This window comes from Athene cunicularia (assembly GCF_003259725.1).
Source record: "Athene cunicularia isolate RWA chromosome 3 unlocalized genomic scaffold, athCun1 chr3_part1, whole genome shotgun sequence".
In the NCBI taxonomy this organism is placed as follows: domain Eukaryota; kingdom Metazoa; phylum Chordata; class Aves; order Strigiformes; family Strigidae; genus Athene; species Athene cunicularia.
In genome coordinates, this window is record NW_020799097.1 from 125,428,552 (window position 1) to 125,446,400 (window position 17,849).

At 37.8% G+C, this 17,849-nt stretch overlaps 1 protein-coding gene across 1 annotated transcript in view; it reads left to right on the plus strand.

Annotated features, from left to right (window-relative positions):
* Positions 1 to 17,849, plus strand: part of LOC113478008 (28S ribosomal protein S5, mitochondrial-like) — a 62,073-nt gene that overhangs the window by 21,400 nt on the left and 22,824 nt on the right. The window contains exons 4-6 of the mRNA XM_026844701.1: positions 2,749 to 2,874; positions 3,156 to 3,389; positions 8,256 to 8,290. Coding sequence (XP_026700502.1) covers positions 2,749 to 2,874; positions 3,156 to 3,389; positions 8,256 to 8,290 — 395 coding nt within the window. The remainder of the gene's footprint in view (positions 1 to 2,748; positions 2,875 to 3,155; positions 3,390 to 8,255; positions 8,291 to 17,849) is intronic.

The window sequence follows — 17,849 nt, forward strand, 5'->3', positions numbered from 1 at the left end:
TCTGATTAAATTCAGCTGCTTTCCAAACACATGATGATATTATTATAGACTGATTAGATGAACTGCACTTTGGTACCGAATGTGACATTTTCAGCTGGTTCTAATTTTGTCAGAATTTGTGTGGTGCTTGAGGCCAAAACTTGACTCAGTCTGACCTCATCTTGCTCAATCTGCTGGCATTGACTGGTCTCCTTTGGTAGAAAACAATCTCCTTACTCTGTGACTTTTGCTATTTTCCTGTATTGGGATTAAGTGATTTTATCATACAGATATTTAGAATACAGCTCAAAGTGATGGAGTTTTTTTGAGTATATTAACAGCTCAGGAGCTCCCGATTCTTGTCTCTGAACTACTTGTTGCTGCCCCTCTGCAGCCTCCTTTGTAGCTGTTATGACCCTTTGTGAGGCCACACAAACTGCAGTAGATTGGGGAACCATTCCAGCATAAAAATAACCTTGCAAAAAAAAAAAAAAAAAAAGTAAATACCTTTATTGTAATTCAATGTTTCCAGACTAGCAGGATTATCAGAAAAAAAGGAAATTGCTGGTTACATAGTGTTTTCTGAATAAGCTAAGAAGCTTAGCATGATTGATTGTCAACCTTCCAACTCATGCAACAGTTCTACAGACCATGTTAGAACATGGAAAGCTGCATCATGCATTTCTGCTTAGCACCAGTCTTCTTCTATACTGAACGTTAGTGCACTGTTTGTTATCTTAGGGTAATGTTCACTACTTTGTAGACAGTCTACTAGCTATCACAGTTTGGCTTTTATTGAAAGTAATGTGCTGAGTAATGGAGTTTTTCTGTTTGAGTTCTGTGCAGCTGAAGATTGGGTTTTTTTGTTCTTTTTTTTCCATTTAGCACATAGCTGGGTGCATCAGTTTGTTGTAACTGGTTGGAAATTGGTTTTAGTGGCTGACAGTTCAGACACTGGTTTCAAGCCATTTGATACAGTGACTGTTTGTGGGATTTTTTTTTTTAACCATAAACCTCTGGGCATTGGGGTTCACTTGAATGTCTAGAAAAGAGTATAATTTCAGAGAGAAATTTCTTTTTTACAGGGACTGAGGCCTACCTAGGAGCAAATACAGTTCTTGCCTCACAACATGTAAGAAGTGGGACAAATGTTGCTGTTTTCCATGGGCATTTCTACTTGTCAATAATATACAATTTCTACTTGTCTGTAATACAGCCAAAATCTGCACTACATGTTTTGGCTTGTTGTACTATTCATACAATATGTTACTTAGGTGTGTAGTGACTTTCTGGACTATTCTGCTGTTGCCTGTCTTGAGGGAATACTGTTTTGTAGCTTCCTGGACTTGTAGAGTTGTGTGGCCTTCCTTTCCAGTGTACTGAGTGTTAACTACTTGATTCAGGATTAAGAATCACAGTTATGCATCTCACTTTGAAAAGGAATTTTGACTGAAAAGATGGGTGTCATACCTTTGGGGTAGCCACCTCGACATCTTATACAAACTTATTCAGTACAGAAATAAATTTGTGCACTTAGTGGTACCTCTGAAAATCCTGGAAAGCTCCTGTCCTTCACTGTGTTGTCAACATAGCACAGTCTCCCCAGTTCCAATGTATTTTGCCAGCCTGTGAGACAGGATCTCTCACATGCATCAATCTAACAAGCATGAATTGCTGATAGGAAACTGTAGGGATTTGAGCATATTTAATTCCCCTGTTTAAAAGTGCTTACTGACTTTTTTTTGTCTACTTTAAATAAACAAAATCAGTTTCTGATCAGAGAAGACAAGAGATTTAAACTGCCATAGTAACATTGCTCCCCAGGTGAAACGCATACTAGCATTAATCTGCAAGTATAGCAGCGGTGATGCTTGTGTATTCCGTGGTGATAGCCTTCTTGTGTGGACTAACAGGTTGAAATATTGTCTATGGTGTCTTCTTCACATCAACAGTTTCATTTTGGTGTGTTCGGTTTTGTCTAACTTATGAGGATATCCTACATTTCCATGGGTTGGGCAAATAGTAGTTTGAAGTTAACTCCTAAATACATGCTTCCGAAGTCATGCCCTCATACATTGGGTGAAACATCTTAAGGCAGTGCATGTGCTGTAGACAGCCATTGAGTGAGGAGGCCTAACCAAAGCCTGAGCTGGGTGATGAGCCTGTTTTAAGTGTCTTAACATTCCTTCCTCCTTCCATTCCTTTGCATTTATACAGGCAATAAGGGGGACCTTGTATTTTGTCAGAACAGGACAACACCAGTAGATTCATGCTGTTGGTTAACTTCTTGTGTTTTGTAGCTTTTGTCTTTTTAAAGTAGGTCAACCCTTGGATATTTTTAGGAGTGATTTAAGTTGACTGCTGTTGATATTTGTCCTTGGATAAATGCTTAAGGGTATCTCAGCTCTGAGTTAGTAATGAATGATTTTCTTTTAATGGCCTGGGAATTAATACCTTACTGGTTAGGAACATTCACCTTTAAATTGATTTTGAAAATCCTTTTAAAAAACATGCACCTGGCTGTGTGCCTGTCTGATTGCAGTAATCAGGGGTAGAGGCACATCTCTGCACCAGATACATACATACATATTGTATAATACATGAATGATAGGAAATCACTTTCTTAGCAAGGCAGTAATCCTACAGTTTAAATCCCAGGAAAGATCAAGCAAGGGTCAACATTTCAAGGTTTGGGGAGTTTTTGTTCAGCTTCAGTTTCCAGTGCAAGCTGTACTTGTACATTACTTATTAAAAGCTTTTTTATTTCAGTGACAGCTGATGAGCTATGGAAAGGAGCTTTGGCAGAGACTGGCGTGGGAGTAAAGAAAGGAAGAGGAAAGAGAAGGAAGAAAAAGCTAAGGAAGAATCTCAATAGAGGCCAGGAGATTGGTGAAGGTAGATTCACAAATAAGACATGTCTTGACGTTTTGGTGTATAGTGTTTCTTAATTAATTGCTGTTAATTTCTGTGGTGTTAGAACTGCTTGAGATAATTTTGTCTTTTAAAAAAAATCCTGATATGATTGTTTAGTGTTATTCTTAGATCTTAAATGTAAATTTTGTATCATAAAACACCCTTGAAATATGTGAGAACCTTCCATTTTATTGCATTTTTCCAGCATGCAGAGTTTCAGTCCTGATTTTCATAAACCATCATTTTTCTCTGTTAAATCTAAGGACGTTCTGGTTTCCTCTGGCCTGGTCTTAATGCTCCTGTCATACAAAGTGGGAGAGTCCAGACAGTTACCCAACGAAAAAAAGAAGAACAAGAGAGAATTCAGTCTGATATTGTTCAACAGAGAGATACATGGGAGAAGAAAAGAAAAATAAAAGTAAAGAGAGAGGGAGGATGGAGTGGAAAGTGTTGGGGAGGTGTCATTCTGGATCCTCCTGACCCAGGTCCTCATGGAGGTAAGTTTTGTCTTACTTAGCCTTTCTGATAAGGGGCTTGAAGAAAGTGAGATCCAAACTTTTCCTGTGATTGAAAATCATGTTCTGTACTTCTCTTATGTGCCCATACATGAAGCAAGGCAGCTAAATCGAAGAACAAGTTGTGTTAACACAAGTGAAATTTGTTAAATCACTGCTTAGTTTAATATAGCCGTCAGACTATTGTATTGTGTTATATAGACAGTATGATGTTATCCTGTACTACAGAGTACTGTATTATGTTGTAGACTTACAGGAGTATTGAAGTATAGAAATATTTTTCTGTGTTCATCATCAGTTGTCTTGAGTTTGAAATAGAGCTATAGTTTTTTATAGTTTCTTAAAGGATCCTGTGGGATCAATCAGGCTTTTTTTTTTTTTCTAGGTCTAATAATAAAATATGGTTAAAGATTATGTAGTTTGAATGTAGCTAATGTAAGTTCTTTATTTATTTGCTGCCAAGTTAAATATCGTAGTGAAACTAGAGGTCCTATACCTAAAGTAAAGAGGTGACTTTTTTAACAATGCTGTTATTCAGACCACTAGAAATTCTACAGTAGCTTTGTTTAACATGTAGAAGCCTAATGCTTTTCAACTAACTAAATATGAAAGTGAATTGTTACTGGTATTCAGCTGAGTTTTTCTTGTGAGGCATGTAATGTTGCTTGTGTGTTTATTGTCATCTTTCTGTAGGCTTTTCTAGTAAGATGAGCTAAGACAGCTGAAGTTTTCTAGCACTGTTGTTTCAGACTTGTTGCAGTCATTGTAAGCTTGTTCATGTTTTCAGAGCTCTTTGTCCAGGAATATGTTCTCCCAGTGCAAGCTTGGATCTTGGAACGTATGTTGGAGCAAGTCAACGTAAATGGGAAATCACATGCGTGGAATCACAGTTATATTTTTGTCTGATCTTCTTGCAGTCACCTTTACTCCCCAGTCTGTCTGGTGTTTTGTTTTTTGATTTCTTTCTGTCTGTGAATATTTTCTGATTACATTCTATTGGATAGTCATTAAAAATTCAGACATGCTCTGAACCAAGCCATAAGATAGTAAGAGCATTGTCTTTCCAGTGCGATATAATGCCCTCGTCTGTGTGGATTGAAGTTATGCTAGCATTTTTGTATCTTTCTGCTTTACAAATTCACGCCATTGTTACTGTCTACTACATCTCTGTTCCCTTCCCAGGTTTTCCATTCCTGTAGCTGGTATAGATGATTTTGTGGTTTCTGTTGCTGCAGTGTCTGAGGTGTATAGTTTCCATCATGTTTACCTAGTGAATTTAAGGAGAGTTTGCCTGCCGTCTCTTTGAGTAGTTTTTGTTTGTCTTCAATTTTAAGAGCAACTCATTCTGTTTTAATATCCGCATAATATTCCTGTATACAAATGAAAGATTTCCTATATTTACTTCCCTGCATTTCATTTCATTACCTTGAAAGCAGATATTCCATGGAAGGCAGTGATGTGACAGTGCACTTGGCAGAATATCACTGAATCTTACAACTGAAAATTCGAGAAATCAATAAATTGTTTGAAATTCCCCATAAGTCAATGGTGGAATATGCAAAAAGTCAAGAAAATTTCATGGTTCTAGTTCCATACTTTGAACACAAGACTGCATTATTTTTAAATTCAAATGTATTTTTGAGTATTTTATTCCACTAAAAGAAGTGGCAGCTATTGCAGACATTATTTATGTATGTATGAATTTTACCTTCTGGTGCTTTTCTTGACTTTGCTTTTAGCTGATACTATTGATTCTGATTACTTGCATTAAAGTTGGCTGTGTGGAGGCTGTAGTAGGCAGGTCAAGTTTTGCCAAAAATGGGAAAATGAAACTGTCAGCTTGTATTATAAATGTGCTTGAGAAAAAGCAGTTTCTGATTAGTATACACTAATTTCCCTTTAATCTGTTATAAATTGCAGGGATTTTCAAGTCCTGATAGTTCTTTCAGCATCTTCTTATTCAAAGGATTAATGATTTTGCAGGGAAACTGGAACATTGGCTGTGTGCAAAGCACTGTCAAGGTGATAGGAGGAATAGACCTGAAACCGCCAAACCCAATGAATCCTTTTGGTCTGAGACTGTGGTGTGGCTGGATTCCCTGGTGTCTAAGCAAGAATGAGTTCTGATTGAGATTCTGCAGTTCAGCCCTTTCTAGTATTCTGATATTAAATTCTCTAGTAACAAACAGAGGCTGAGTATTATGTTGCAGCTTCCTTCAGCAGCATTCATATTTGCTAATGAAAGCAGGTATAGGAAGTTTGTAGAAACCTCAGTATTGTGAGCCATCAACATCTGGCAAATTTGGTTGAAATTGACTGATACATTAAAAAAAAAAATAAAATTGGGGATGTGCTGTGATTGTATATGCTTCATTCTTTTTGGGGGGGATCTTATTCCCCTACACCTTTACTTATTGTGCCAGCTATGAGTAGAGAAAGAACAGTATTTTTACAGTTGGAAATAAAATTTCTTCCAAGTTTATGGTGTTTCTTTGCAACTGAGGAGGCTTCAGAGAGGGAAGAGACTGGCTGTCGGCATTCATAGCCTCTGCTGTGAGCTAGAAGTTTACTTCTTGTAGACTAGCAGATGTCTAAATTGCACCGAGGTGATCATGTTTATAATCATGGAGGTTATGTGTAAATGATAAAGCACTGTTTGGTGAAGGAATGAGTTCCCAGTTCTTCACCATTACACTGTTTTCAGCTTTTCTTGCAGAATTTCAATGGAACTACACCAAATAAATATTAAATGCTTTCATTAACACTGGTCTTCTATGTTATACTGAAATGCTCTTGTTTGTCAGATAAGCTGGAAACTCCTCTGGTTGGAAGGATCCATTTATCTATTCTGCTTCTTATACAAGGATGTTGCATTTTATTCCATTGTCCATTGTTTTCAAAGTTAGTAGGTTTTTTCCCACTGCCAAGCTGATAATAGGGTACTCGGTGGAAAACAGGTCTGTATTAAAACCAGATCAATGATAATTATGCGCTCAATTGCGTAAAGGGAAACAAATGTATTTGCAATTTATATTCAGGTGTTTGTGTGGTCATCAGGTTTTACAACAAACTCAGAGAAAATGGGATCTTTTGGGCAGTATCTGTGATTTGCAGCATTTTTGCCTGCTTCTGTAATACGGATTTTGAGAAATGCTGGTGGGACTGCTGAAAGCCAAGCCTAAGGGATTTGCTTGCTGACTTTTCTTACAGCGTATGTCAGGGTGAAGGCCTGTGCGTAAGATGTGACTGGGCTGCAGTTTGCATGGTTTTGTGCTCTCTCATTTGACTTACTGTCTTCTCAGACAGTACATGTAGAGATGCCCATGTCACACCCAGAGCTCTCCTTGCTCTTTCCTCTTCCACAGTGTTATAAGGCATTTCAGAAACATCTTACTGCTTTAAAGTCCCTTGTAATGACAGAGGAGAAAACTTACTTTCTGTGCGTGGGGAAGGATACATTTGCCACTTAGAGCAGAGCTCTGTGTTCAGTGTTTCATTGCCACGGTGATTAAAAGACTTGAATGAAGGATCTTTATTTTACAATGCAAAACACCCTAACTGTTACTAGACAGAATAAATGATGCTGTAATTGTCTTTGATTGCAAATGCATTTTTTCAGGCAGAATTTGAAATTGAAAGAGGAAAAAAAAAGTGTGGCTGTGTGATTCTTGATTATTTGAAGTGGCTATGTATTGTTTTGTTTTATCCTCCCCCTCCCCTTTGTGAAATTTCCCAAGAAATATGTATCAAAATTGCTTTGAATCCCCGTTGATTGTCTAATACAAGTTTCAGAATATTCTGAAAAATATTGGATAATAGTTTGGTCATGATGGAAGTGGCCATTTGGTGATTTACATTTTTAGTTTTTAGCCATTCACAGATTTTGCTCAATGTATATGAAATTTGGGGTTCATTTAGTGTTTTAGAGCAGTGTTTAGGAAAAAAGGCAGTTTACACTGCCAGACAGTGAAAACCCAAAACATTCTGTTTTCGTAACACGCTATGAATAGTTACTTTTTATGGCATTTCTGCAATTGAAAAGAATTAGGAAGAAGATAAAATTTACCAAAAATGCTTCAGTGTAAGTGGTGAGTTGCAGTGATTTCCAGAAGAAATTTTCAGATTTAATTTGGAAAGTATGTATAGCTTAGCTTGTGATCAAAATATTCAACAGATTCCGAGGATGTCTCAGTTTTTCTATCAGCTTTGCTTTCTGTGTGAACTATTTCTATTTAACTAAAGCAGTTAAATTTGTATGTCTTGCTTTACTATTTAAAGAAAATTCTTCTTTTTCTTCCTTTGCACTAGTTTGGTTATTTAGGTTGGACTGCCTTTGAAGACTGTTTCCATCTTGCTTCCCTGCATGCATGGTTCTTAAAAAACTGAGATACTGATTGCAGCTGGAGGTTGGGGTCACTAATAGAGCACAACGAATGTATTTAACAGTTGCCATCTCTTAATTATAACAGGAGCTGTGTAGTAATTAGAACAAGTAGTGTTTCACTTTCTGGGAAGTTATCATTTTAACTGGATTTTCTGTAGAAAATGAAAAAGCTCTATGCTTTATAAGTAAGAGCTGTATGCTACTTTTTCACTGACGTAAAAGAGATTGAATGAATGGAGTCAAGTAAAAACGTATTTGAGCTCTTTTAAACAGGAAGCAACTAAGAAAGCTCACTTCATATATGTTTGTTCAAATGATTACCTTTTTTTATTTACTGCTGACATTAATTTATAAATTGCAGCTACATAAAAATTGTGTCCTTTTTTAATTATACCAGCTAGGGGGAGCTGTGCTGATAGGTGAACAATACAAGGAAATGTAATACTCTGTTTTTCTCCCAACAGAAACTTACGAAGATTTTGAAACAAGAGTCATTGAGGTAAGCATTACAAATCTCTTCAAGGTCTATAAAGAATTATCACTATTTTGTATTGAGCTTGCAATTATTTAACCAGTTTTTGCTAAGTCCGTCTTAGCAGCAGGAATTAGTCTGGTATTCCGTTTCAACTGCATGACGTAATCTGTCATTCTTTGCACTGGGGCCTTATCTTCTCTGAACAAATAGTATCTAATTCAAAAGTGGTTTAGAGTAACTCTGAAATGGCAAATGCTTGCAGATAATGCTTTAATAGTTCACATGCAACCATAATAGGGAACCTAATAAAGTGTTAGGGTTTTTTCTCAGACAGAAGTACAAATAGGAAGTTGTATAACTCTGTAAAATAAACAGTTACTTAAAGTGAGGGAACAGCAGCAAAGGACAGAGAGTGTGGAATGAAGATCTCATTTTGTGTGCCTCTCAAGGAATAAAATACTCACTTGTCCTAGATGTCTTAACCTATGATATTTGTATCTTCTTGTCACGGATAAAAGTATTAACACAGTAAGGATTTAACAGGAATCTTAGATTCATTAATAAATGACAGCAATTGATCATTTACAAAATAATTTAGAAGATGTTATGAAATAGCGACTTATTTACAGATTCTAGGATAACAAGATTCACACTAACTTACTTCATGGTATCTTAATTTATACATATGTACATGTGCATACACAAACACACATACAGAAACAAAGGTATTCGGATCCAGTAGAATGAAGTATGTTCCCACACACCAGTAAGTAAAGAAAGAGTGGGTGAAAGAGAAGCTAGCTCAAAGTAAAATTTCCCTCTTCTGGAGTTTAGAGTAAATCCACACAATGCCTGGGCATTCCTTAACGGGCAATAATTGAGACTCAAGTGGGTTGACTTCGCCCTGGCCTTCTGTCAGCTCTGGCAGCAGACAACACCTTGAAGGTTTTGGTATGTGAGAGGCGTCCCAGCTCAGGGGAGATGCTGGTCACAGGCCTGCTGTGATCCAGGAGAGCTCAAAGGGTCTCTCTTGTAGTTGCAATTTATAGGGTCCAAGATAATTGACTTTTGTCAGATACTTTTGCTCACCCCAGCTAGAACAACTAAGTATTCTGGTGTCTTCCAGCAGTTGCACAAGAACTTGATGAATGCGCAGCTCTGTTGTTGTTCCAATTTGACCACATCCCAGGCACAAGTGTGCCAGGCCATCAGGAGATGATGGGCTGTTATAACCGTTCCAGAGCAATTGGCAGGGGCAGGAGCCAGGCTCCATTCGTTATCAGTCCTTATCTCCAGGTTGGTGTATAGCTCATAGCTCGGGGGAGATGGGTGGAATCATACCTAGCACCAAGCAGCCCAACAAGGAGGGGCAGGGAGGGGTAGGAATTGTACCACCACACTTCTGGGAAAAATATTCCAACAAGATTTCCCATTCATAGTTTTATATCCACTTTGTTATTGCGCTTATTGTCAGAGTAAGGATGATTGTTATGACAGGACTAACGCAAGCCTTGTTTCCACCCTCATTTCTAAATAGATTATATTGCATATCTATCAATCAAAACTAGTAACTGACAAAGATGTCTGTGCTCCGGTATTTTCCTTGTCTCTGGTTTTTAGTTAACAACATCTAATACTTGTTGTTAAATCCTGCTACCTTTTTTTGCAAATAATAAAGTTGTCTCCCACGTGTTTATCCTGCGAACTTAATCCTGGCTGGACAGCACAGAATTCTTCTCTGTACTCCGGACTCTTGTGTCTGGCTGACTAGGGCTTCTTAATGAAAGTGTGAAATATTTTCCAGAACAGCATACGTGCTGAAATGCATTCTACATATCCTAGGTATTTAATGGAATCAGTGAATCACCTTAGAATAATTTTGTTATGATAAATTAAGCTACAGAGATTTAAAAATATTTAATCTCTTACATTTCATGACATTGTCACCTTTTCAAACACAGAGCAACTTTTTGGTGTGTAGCTGGTTGTATGCAGTCCCTCAGTTGGTGTGCAGTGATATTAGCTGACTAGTAAATCCACATCGTTCAAGATATTTGCTGACTGACAGCAGAACTTCAAGCTAAAGGGTAAAGACCGTAACACTGCCAAAAAGTAGTGATCCAAAATCTTAATGATTTCAACAGAAACACCACTCAGAATGTGGACAGTAAAGATACTTATTTCAAATGTGATAAAGGTGGATTTTGCTTCAAAAACAAGCTAATCCATTGGTAATATTTTTTTTTACTGGTGAAATGTAAAGTGTTAGTAATGCAGATCTGTGGAGCTGTGTTACTTCTCAACAGAAAAGCCATTGCTGAAGAAGGCAACTTGGAACTCATTCCTAATCACACTATGAACAGTAAGTGCTGCACACACCCACACTATCACAAGATATTTTATTATTCCCATTTATCTTACTATTTTTCTTTAATTTCAAATATATTAGTTACTGTGGAAACCATAGAACTAGTACAAGCATTGTTGGAGGGGAATCATGGATTTAGAAATAAATGAATTTCTTGTGACTCATTTGCTCCCAATCCAGAATCAGATGATGCGCAGCATCCAGAAAGGAGCAGCTCTGGAAGTGAAAACAATTATTTGTTCTCTATCCTTGCATGTTCACTTCTCTTCTACTTGCGTTGTAATTTTAGTGAGACTTGTAGTAGCAGTGGCCTAATCATTTCCAGCTCTGTGTCCAGAAGTTTGTTTTTTAGACAGCTGGAATATCGTTTGTTTTTTTTAATTTAAATACCTAATATGTTAAAAGGATTTGATATGTGCTAAAATGATTGATCCGTTGCCTACAGTTTGACAAACTGTTTCCAGCTGGGGTCTTCAGAAAGCCCGCAGATGAGATTTTGCCAAGCTGGTTTCGTTTCACACACATCCTTTTGAAATCCTTTGTCTCACAAAACTGGCAAGAAATTATATACTCTTAATTAGTACTTGATTAGCACTTGAAAACAGTTATTCTGTCTCAATATTTTGCACCGTGGTCATAGTAAAATCTTCTATTTGGATTTTAATCTCTTTGAGACAGCAACATTCCTCTACACTGCATATCTCTAAGCATGCTATAAACACACACCAAACATTGATTTTCTTTCCAGACCTGATGTCTGCATTTTTTTGGAACATGTCCAAACATTGCCCTTTTTGAGATGGGGGAAAAAGTGAACCATTCCCTTGACAATAAAATCAGAGCTGCTGCCTGAAGAACTGCGAAATCAAGTGTTTACTTGATTTGGAGAGAAAGGAAAAGGTTGCCCTTTTAAAGGGATTGTAGTCAAAGAGGAGAGGAGATGGCTGTGTCCCAGTCCAGAACAGGATAAAATGTATAAAGCTGAGAGTCCCTTTGCCAGTTTTGCAACACAAGGCTGTATAGGTTTAGGAGTAGGATGCAGGATGTGCATCAGTATAGTTGCCTTCACTGTCTCTTGAGAGAAAAAAAACCAGATACTTCAAGTCTTTTTAACTCTCAAATCCCTGTCATTGCGTTACCTGTCTTTGGAACGATGGTCAACTGCGTTTTGCTTGAAATTTTTTTGCCATTTTTTGCTGAGGTACTTCCATGAAGAAATGTTTTATTCGGAAGTTATTTTCGCCAACATTTAAGAGTTCTAGAGTTGCAATTGATGTGATAACAGGAGTCTATCCATTGTCTTAATTGAAATGTATGTTGCCAGGGTTAGTAAGATTTTACCAGAATTAAAGTAAAATAGCTTTTGAATGGCCTTGAGTAACTATTAATAGTGTGTAAGAGGGGGCAAGAGTGAAAACAAAGTTAATGTAACTTAGAGCAGCATTCATTTCTTCTAAACTGCGTACAGGCATAACCTGATGGAAAGTGAGTTACTTTAAGTTGCTTAAATCTATTTAATTGTCTGAAAGTTAAAAGACTATTCAGGCAAGTCAGAAGTTGAGTTGACTGACAACTCTACTCCAGAAAGCCTTCTGAGGGTTCTCTCCTGTCCTGATAAATGAACAAACGGATTTCTTTGTCCTTGATTATCGTCCTGCATTTTGCTGAGATGACCATCAGTTGGGAATCCATCCAGTGGCTTGAATGTTTTCTAGATTAATCCTATGTATCAAAATCCTTGCTTGTTACAGTGGCTTTGAAAATCTTCTTGAGACCTGGAAAACAATGATGTTGTACTGTAATGTCAGACTGGGTAATTAAAAGTCATGAGTTGGTTTATGTATTTTTAAAAATCCTCCAAACAGGAAAGGAACAAGCTGGTTTACATGTCAGCTGTGATAAGGATAATGAGCAAGATAAATTTAGATGTAAAGAATGAGTCGCAAATGGCAAACTGAATACTAGAATGGGTTGTCTGGGAGTATATGGGATGTCTGTCACTGGAGGTTTTTAAAAACAAGTTAGATAAATCTGTCAAGGGGATGGGGAGACAAAATTGGTAACCTTGTAACCCATTTTCCTGTGCTTTAAGACTTTGGAGGTGCATTTAATTTAATATGTAGACATCTTAGTGCATTCTGCTTTATTTTACTCTATAAGTAGTATAATTATTAAGGTTACAGCAGGTTTACCTTCAAAAATATGCAGTCGGCTCCCAAGCAGTATTCATCTGACACTATCATGAGGTGAAAGTAGATATGTACTATTCTCAGTATATGTGATGAGAGAGAACAGAAATGCTTTCCTCCCTGGCAGCAGCAGGGAGTAGTCTGTAATCTAGTGTGTGTGTGTGTATAGATATATATATATATGTATCTGCATCAGTTGAACTGTTCTCTTTCTGTATTGGATGCATTTCCGAACAATGCTGGCCTGTTGGAACTTCCACAGGGCTTTAGCAAATGTCCTACCTGAATTAAAAATGTATTTCCTTCCTTCTCCTCATTTATAGAGTCCTCTCTCCCACTATATATAATGAATTCCTCAATCACTGAGCTTGTGTTTCTTCCTCATGTTCTTTTTGCCCTGAAACATCATTAAGCAGACGATGTCTCGGATGTCGCCGCTACTTGGTAGTGCTCTTTTATGGTGATGATAAAGATGTTGAGCAAAATCACTTTCCAGTATCTGCTGCTCAGAGTGATAACATCGTTGCAAATAAAAAATAGTTTCTTTTTCAGGTTTTTTTTTTGTCAATCATCTTTAAACTCTATTTATAGACCTTTCTTTGCCTTGCTGCCCAAGTAATTTTTATCCCGAATTAAGTCCTGATTGTTTTTCTTAATTTTTACTTTTTTAGTGCTCCGGCACTTTGAGTAAGATGAGTATTTGTAGGGTCCCTTCTTTATCTTGAGAAAGCTATTTTATTCTTTGGATATGATCACTATTTATTGTAAGTAAGTAAACTTGCACTTATTGTCACAGTAGTTTGTTGCAATAGTACATGGGTTCAGTGTTTCTATAGCTTATTCCATGTGCAGATGTGCATATGTCTAGACTTCCCCAAAACAGCCTTTAAATGGATAGTATTATTGGAAAAAAAGCTGGTGATCATCCAATCATATGTAAATCAATCATCTAATCCTTTGACACACCAAATTCCCATTTAACAGTTTTTTAAGGATTACGCTGAGAATGATAAATGCAACAAAAGTGAGCATTTACTTGACTGTTAATGAGATGTCCTGAATTGCACCATCTACTTTTTATGCATTCTTATTTTAACAGGCAAAATTAATCTGTTGTTCTCAGGTTTAAAACCACATGTGCAGTTTCATTTGAGATGCCGAAGAATCAGAAAAGCCTTCTTCGCATTCTTTAGTTTTCTTAAATTGGGAGTAGCTATACACACAGTAGATTGTTGTGGTGGGTTTTGGAAAACTGTTGTGGTGGGTTTTGTGAGTATGCTACTAAAAAGACTGTGCTCCCTTGCTTGTTTATTAAAGTGGTTTTTTATAATGGAGAAACAGAAAAGCTAACTTGATTTTTCCCTGCTTATAGAATAGGGTACAGTCAAGGTCAGATTTTCATATAAGCTGGAGTTAAAGTTGTCACAGAGAAAAAGCTGGCTTGAGTGATTATTTTTTAAGGATCAGCAACAGGGACTGCATATTTTGTTTCTGGCTTTTCTGTAGACCAGTGGTTCTCAACCTGTGGTCCATGGATCCCTGGGGGGCCCTGATGTCATCACAGGGGATCCACGAAGGCTTAAAGCAGGGGTGGGGAACATCCAGCCCCAGAAACACTTGGTCTGGGCCGCAGCAAGCACTGCACCTCCTTTTCCCACAGCCCACTCCCCCCAAGGCTCCTCTCATACTCAAGCCCCTCTCCCTGCACCCACCCCACCCACCCACCTGCCCTTACAGCTAGTATATTCAGTGCTAGTATGGTTGGTGGGACCAACTTTACCTAGGCATTTTTTCTTAAAGACATTTAGGGCCACAGCAGGTCTGAAGTCTGTTCATCCAAGTGGTGACCCGGGACCCATAAACAAAAATAAATGGTGACTGAACACGGACAAACAACAGGGGAGGTGAGAAGAATTGTAAAAACTTAAAACCAAATTTTAATGTAAAAAATGGCATCAAATTTGGAATTAGCACGTTAAAGTACCATAAAATGGACCATTTGAGCAAGAAGAGTGTTGATACTATTTTAAATTCATACGGAATCCTTACAATCAAGATATAAGAAGAGTGTGTGCATTAACAGATTAACTTATTTCCCCTTCTCTCCAAATTTGAAGACCCTTCATGAGAAAATTGAAATAAATATATGATGCGATGCAGTCTAGTGCTTTAGTGCTGTGAAGGACATTTCCTGTTTTGCTCATATATTACACATAAAAGGAATTTGTGGTAGTATTTACTGTTATTTAACATAATGTAGTAACAGTGGTACTTAAAATTTACCGCTGTACTAGATGTGCCATTCTTACTTTAAGTGGAAGGCTTCATTTTGTGTATCATCCATCCTCAAATGAATTTTTCTTCTATTTTTCTCTAAAAACAACACGGTAACATTAGTAAAAAAAGTAGTTTACATGATATCCTGTGTAATGGCTGTGCTCTGAGGCAAATACTATCAAAATTAGGTGGTGAGAGCTGCCTGAAGCACATAAGGCCTGTAAGCACATAACATGAGGTTAGTGACCCTTTGAGTCTTTCACAAACAGATACTAAGGGAGAAGATAAGGCTATAAATAATGTCTTTTGCAAAAGGCAGGTCTTGGGGTTTTTTGCCCAACACTGAAGTTGCCTGCTGCTTGTTGTAAAAAGTCTGCGTTTTGATCACTTACTGTTACGTTCATGCATTTTTGGTTTTTGTTACCTGTTTCTAATAAAGGTGACTTGACTTGAATTTTGTGCAAGCATGGCCCTATTGTAACTGTCAGTGGAACCTTTCTAGTGTCAGAATAGTTCCCTTTTTCAACCAGATGGTTAGCATATGGTACTATAGTTTTTAAACAAAAACCCCTGCTGATTTCTGCTTGAGCATTAAATTAGAAAAAGGTATAGACTTGCTAAAGAAGTTCTGGTCAGGCAGTGAACTCAATTTGTACAGAGAAAATGGTGCAAAAGGCAGCAGCATGAAGACACTGATGCTGTCCTTAAAGCAAAAGCTGCTTTCTGCAGATGTAAGTACACTGGCGCTTTGGTTTATATCCAGAGCTTCATATGTCATGGGCTGGGTACTGGGATGTTGATATTACCTTTTCTGGTCCTTAAAATACAAAATCATTTTATGTTGCTATTTTAGTCCAGGGTTAGCTCTCATTCTTTCTTATGCTGTGTGTAAAACTGTATGTGGACCTTTTTCTTTTGGGTCTTTGTGTGGTTTTTGTTTGGTTGGTTTTACTTTCTAACACTTTCATAGTTAAAATATCTAACTGGTTCTTCCATAGAATCAAAGTAAATTGTGTTGAGTGGATAATTGAGTGGATATTCTGAAAAGCACACGGATTGTATTTTCCCAGGAATCGAGTTAGTGATGAACTCTACTGAAAGCCTTTGAGAAGCAATACTTTTTGCCTTGTAATCAAAATAGTGTGTGGTTTATGAAGCCGGATTCTAGGCTCTCACCTAAATCTCTTTTTTTTTTTTGCATGTTACCTCCAGTAGTATTCTTTGCAGACTTTTTTCTTAGTTGGATTGACTTGAGATTGGGTATGCCTCAGAGTTGTGTCATAGTATTGGCAGCTCATATACGAGTCCTGATGTGCAAGACTTCATGCAAAACCTATAATTTCTTAAAGCTGGCTTTTTCTGTCAAGTGAAGTTTGCTTGTTCTTCACCTGTTTTCTGCAGACATTCAGCTGGATTCAAGCATGCTTCTTTTTTGATTGTCTGAGACCTGTTTGGATGCAGCATTTACTTCCAACTGTCATAGGGCATTTTGGAGAAGCAAGACTGAAGAGAACAATTGGAAAAAAAGCAGTTTTCTGATCTGAGTCTGCACAACTTGGATCTGATGTTGTGCAGGTAGTGTTAGGTGTGCTTGTCACGGTCTGTTTGGATCACTCAAATTTGCTTACTAGGAAGGAAAACACACACATCAAACAAGCACTCAGTCCCCTTTGTACTGACTAGTCTAAAATGTGAATTCACTATCTCATCACTTAATTTGTGAGGCTTCTAACTCAAAAGTTCTCAAATCATAACTCGTTACTTGCAACTTGTAATTCGCACATCTGTGAGCAAAACAGTTGCCAAACCAACAGTAAGAGTGCTCATTCTTGCTCATCTTGTCATGGTGTGGGTACCCCCTGTATCACACTGGGAAGCACAAAAGTCTCAGCAGTCCAGCTGCTGTTGGATCCACTTCAAAATCGTTTGGGGTAAGCTGGCATTTATACCATCCAGCTTGGAAGTTTGGTCTGTACCATTGCCAGGAGTTAGGGGGTTCTGAAGAAACTGCCAGACAATCAGTACTCAAGGAGGATGGCTGCAGGGGACAGTAAGCTGTAGGTGGCAGTGACTGCGTAAGGACCTTTAGCCCTTCCTGGCCTCGTGTTTGCCTCTGTGTTGCTCTCACCTAATGGAGCTGCTCCCAGCTTACATCAGGCCTTAACATGAGCTGTGGTTAGCCAAAATCTGAGCAGGAGTAGAGTGAACAGTCACTATTCATACCTGGAAAAGATTAGCAGAAGTTTCAATGTTTATTTTCTTGCAGTTGAATGTCACCTGTACTTATTTAATCACCTGAATTCAGCCCGCAACAAATATCAGTGGGGCAGTAGAGAAGACTGGTTGGATGGGACTCTCATTCTTTTCTGGGACTGTTCAGGGATAGTGACAGTAAGAACCACTAGGCTTTCTTTACCAAGCCATCGAGAATTGACATGCCTTAGGAACAGTAGCTTTATGTTGGCATGTGGAAGGCAGGGGTTAAGTCAGAAAAACAAAGGTTTGTTGGGTCAAAATAATACAAAGGACCTTGTCTTAAGTATTTCTAAATGTATTGTCACAAAATGCACGTAACTGGAAGGAATATGAACACAGAAAAACGTTTTAACTGTATCACTCTATAGTCATTTGTTCTGCATCCACTAAACAAATTGTCTAGGCACAGCAGGGGATTGTTAATAGAATATAAGGCCATAGTTTCATCTTTCCACAAAGTAGCAAAAAACCCACCAGTACATGTTTGTTTTAA